This window comes from Athene noctua, chromosome 20 (genome assembly GCF_965140245.1).
Source record: "Athene noctua chromosome 20, bAthNoc1.hap1.1, whole genome shotgun sequence".
Taxonomy (NCBI): Eukaryota; Metazoa; Chordata; class Aves; order Strigiformes; family Strigidae; genus Athene; species Athene noctua.
Genome location: NC_134056.1, coordinates 829,037 through 833,421, shown reverse-complemented (window position 1 = coordinate 833,421; position 4,385 = coordinate 829,037). Strand labels below are relative to the sequence as shown.

At 49.7% G+C, this 4,385-nt stretch overlaps 1 protein-coding gene across 6 annotated transcripts in view; it reads left to right on the top strand.

Moving 5' to 3' along the window:
• Positions 1–2,266, top strand: part of PBX3 (PBX homeobox 3) — a 110,975-nt gene extending 108,709 nt beyond the window's left edge. For 3 of the 6 annotated variants that reach the window (XM_074923409.1, XM_074923408.1, XM_074923412.1), the window contains one exon: positions 354–2,266. In XM_074923409.1, the coding sequence (XP_074779510.1) occupies positions 354–446 (93 nt within the window). In that variant the 3' untranslated portion in view covers positions 447–2,266. The remainder of the gene's footprint in view (positions 1–353) is intronic. The other 3 variants (XM_074923407.1, XM_074923411.1, XM_074923410.1) reach the window with 1 other exon arrangement.
• Positions 2,267–4,385: the final 2,119 nt, after the last annotated feature.

Genomic DNA, 4,385 nt, shown 5'->3' with positions numbered 1-4,385 from the left:
TTCTCGGAGGCAAAGGCCGAAGCGCGGCCCCAGGGACGTTCTTCGTTAAAGCGCGGACGGTCTGCGCAGAAACCCCGGGTCCGACTCGCGGCTCACGTCTGCCTGACGGGCTCTGGGCTCGGAGCTGCCTCTCCGCTGAGGGCTCAGCGCTGGCGCAGACCGAGCTTCCAGCATCCCTCGCACAACGCCTGCGGCTTTTGCCTTTCACAAATTCTGCAGCCAGAGGGAGCGTAGGAAAATCTCCTTCCCAGAGCATCTCCTCCCAAACCCCGGGCTTGCCAGGCTGATACTTTCAGTGTACGGTATAATTAATATGCATAATTGTATCAATTGAATTGTTTTTCCCTTTTCAGGCTAATGGAGGCTGGCAGGACGCAACTACTCCATCTTCTGTGACTTCCCCTACAGAAGGGCCGGGAAGTGTGCACTCTGATACCTCTAACTAATCTCCTAGCAACACTTTTTCCCTGAGCTGAGATGCCTTGATTAGCGCATTCAGAGTCACAGGAGAAAAAGGAAAGAGTTTTTTGTAGCCAACCACCTACAGCTTTACTGTAAAACCTTGTCTTATTAGAAAACTTGGTAAATCTGTTTTTTAAAGGTATCATAATCATTTGTATTTATACTTAAAACACACAATGTTAAAAAGCACTTTATCCAATTAGGCCAAGATTTAGCATTGTTTATAGCCCTGTAACTATTTTATCATAATTTATTATCAGCAGTTTTAACGATGTTGGTCTAACAGTTGCCAATTACTTGGCCTTAAGGGTAAAAGTACAGGACGAGCTTAACCTCAATAGCAAGAGCAGACACAAAGAAACACCTCACCTAAATTTAACTTTGTGCATATTTCCATGGAAAGTCGAAATGAGTTGCAGACTTTGATTGTGTTTCATCTTTTCATATCTCTTATAGAGTTGGAATAAAAAGAGCTGTTCGGTTATTTCGGTTAACAATGGTTGTGTTTAAGAATCCTTATTCGTCACATTTTTGTTGTGATCTATTGTCTTGCAAATTAGATTGGAAACCAGGAGGATCTTTTCTTGCTAAAACTACCCGGACCCCGAGTCTCCTCTCTGTATTTCGACACCGGACGTAGGTTGTTCTTAGGAGATGAAGACACTTGCTGCTGATCTCTGTGAAAGCCAAGACCTGGGGTTTTACAGTACGAGCTAGGTGCTGCACACGCCTGCCAAGATTTGTTACCTTTTCTTGGCAGCAAACCACAAACAAACAAAGGAAAAAAGCAAAGGAAAAAAGCACCGTCATATGGAGTGTTGTACATAGTGTAGCAAAAGAGTATTTATACATCTCACCAATCAAACACAGCTTTATTACCTCATGCGAACTCATACAAACCAATAGACTTTCAACATGTTCTGTAGCTTAGAGTGCTCACTTACTACCTCTGAACGATACTCACGCTGTAGTTTGTCTCTTTCTTATCTTTTGGCATCTTGTAATTAACTCTTTGTTTCCCCATGAAATGTAATGTACATTGTAATCTTTTAAAAGAATCAGGGTTGCGTTGGCAACTTTTAAAGAAGCGAAAGTGGAAACATGGGTTCTTAGGTTTAACACAAAACAGTGAAACTGTTGTAAATACTGAGAAACATTTTGAATGTTCTTCATCTTGTTACTAATCCACGCAAAAACCAACAACTAATTGTAATGCATACAGACTTCAGTATTCAGTACTGTATATTTCCCCCTGTGTAACAGGGGGCCCTTTCTTTCTCTCTTTTGTATTGTATGCGATTCTGAAACTGATTGAGTCATGAAAATAATTTGTGGCAGTGATTCTAATGTATTAAACCGTTTCGTGTTACTTTCTAACTGGATTACACCCTGGATTGAAAAGTCTTCCTCGTGGTAGTTATATGTAGTTTCAAACATGAATAAACTTTTTGCTTTCATGATCAAACGTTGACGTAATTTCTTCCTGCTCAGTTTAAGTCAGACCTAGGAGACGAGTAGGCTACCAGAAGCGCAGGCTGTCATGAAGCAGGAGCTGAGCTTTTAAGCACCAGCAGGTCCTCGTGTCCTCTTGCCCGGAGGAGACTGGAAATCCTGGGAGAGGTGTGTCCTGGCAGGGAGCAGGAGCCGGAGCAGCGCCCGCAGGCGGCCCCGCCAGCCCCTGCCTCCGCTTCCACCCTGCTCTGCTCGGGAGCGAAAATTCAAGTGGAGGCAAAGGAAGGGGTCAGTCCTCTAGATGAGTTTAAAAATCATCATCATATTCACTCTTAATTACCGTCTTTATTTAACATTAACTTTGGAACGACAACCTCAGCTAGCAAGTATAATGTGATTATAAAAATATTTTTCTTTATTAAAAAAACTTTTTTGGAAGGACATATATATATAAATTCTAATTTTAAATCTTTTTAATAAAGTAAAGGTCAATAACAGGTAATAGCCTATTTACCATATCTCAAGGAAATTGACTCACAGGAAATCAAATTAGCGTTAATCACTTGCAGCAAATGGTCTTTGATAAATATAACTACTTACTACTTGGGTTAGTGTAGCTAGGCAGGAGGAGGGCTAGCGCTCACTACTACCAGCCCGTGCTAGGCTGGAGCCGAGGCTGGAGCCCAGGCTGGGCTGCGCTCGAGGAGCCGCCTGCCCGTCGAGTCTCCTTTCCAGTCGGCTCTTCAAGCCTTTAGGTGTTGTTTTGGTGGCTAAACGATTATTTGCATGATTCAATTATCTTGTGGGTCAGCTGTTCTTATCCACAGTTCTTGTATCGGGTTATTTTGTAAAATACCTTTGTTGACCCGCTCTCACCCCCAGGACTGCAGCCACACTCTTCTCCCTCCGCATCCCGCGTGCCCTCGTGCACCGGTTGCTGATTCCGCTTTTGTTTACGGAGCAGACACAACTTCTCGATCGGTTTTAGAATTGAACGTTGCTTCTTTCACTACAGGTGGTGCATTTAAATAAAGAAGTAAATAACTAGACATGCATTGCAAAGCCTTCTTTATCAGTTAACGGGAGCTGGGGCAGATGGGGACCGTGACTCCTGAAGACTTCTGTGTGCGGAGGACAAAGCACAGAACGATTTGCATTTGCTAATGGAGCTCCCCAAGTCCACACGCTCCGTGTTTATGCTCCAGCTCAATGGAAACAGTATTTTAAATGTAAAGTGTGTCAGTGGAGGCGTAGGCAGCGTAATGAGCACGCAGACGTCCCTCATCTTGATCACATCTCTGCTGGCCACAGGCAAGGACCTGTCACACACTGAGGAGGTTCATAGGAAGGCCATCAACAACCTTTGGGCCGCACTTGCGTGCCCCGCGCCCGCTGGGCATCATTAGCGTCCTTCTTTACAGCATTAAGGCTTTGGGTCCCTTTGAATTACAAGTGCAATTTGGCCTTTCCTTACATTGGAGCACAGCCACGTGGTTACATGGCAAATAATAAACATCTTATCCTTGAGGCTTGATCACACATCAGAAAGGTTTACTGCAAGCACCAGAATTAGGATGGCGCTGTTGATGGTATTGTGTTTCACCCGGTAGCTGCACCCCGAAGGGCCGTCAGAGCCTCGCGCAGGATCAGTGACTCGTGCAAGGATCCCTCCTCCGCGCACGGACCCCGGCCGGGGCCCTCTTAGGCCTCAGCAGCGTCCTGCAGCAGGGAGGAGACCCTCAGCCCTCCCGCACTGCTCGGTGCCACCGGCCCGAGCCCCGCGCCCCACGTGTGGCTGTGGCCGGAGCTGCCGCAGCCCCGTGGCCCCGGCGCGCCGCGGTGGCAGAGGAGCGCAGCCCGCCAGCCCCGTGCTCCGGGGCCGCAGCTCCTGCCGGCCCTGGGAGGTGCCAGCCCCGAGGCCCCGCACGGAGCACAGCGGGAGCGGCCGGGGGACTTGCAGCGGGTCCCAGGAATCACTGTCTCCTGCGCCCGCCACCGTCATCGCCGCGCTCTGCCTGCCGGGGCTGTGACGGGGTGTCTGGAGGGGAGCCGCGGCCTTCCCGGGGCACGGCTGGGCCGGCTGCCTTGGGAACAGCCCCAGCTCCCTCCAACTGGCCCGAGCACCTGGCCCGGGGGGGCTGTGGCACGGCCACTGCTCCAGGGAGCTGCCGGTGGCCGGGGTGTCCTGCTGTGGGGAGCCCCGCAGCCCTGGGGGCACGCTGGCAGAGGCCCCCGGGTTTGTGACCCGGAGAGCTACAGGCGCAGCCCTCGCGCAGCCCCACGAGGAAGAACAAACCTTGGTGTGCCAAGAGCGAGGCGGGTGATGATCTGCGCTCCGTGGCATTCCGGCAGCAAGCTCCCGGCTCCCTGTGTGTCTGGCGTTGGATGCGACGAGGGATGCTCAGCCCAGGAAGGGAAGAGTCGGGGAGATTGTGACCTTCCAGCACGGCAAAATCCACCCCCCACGGGAC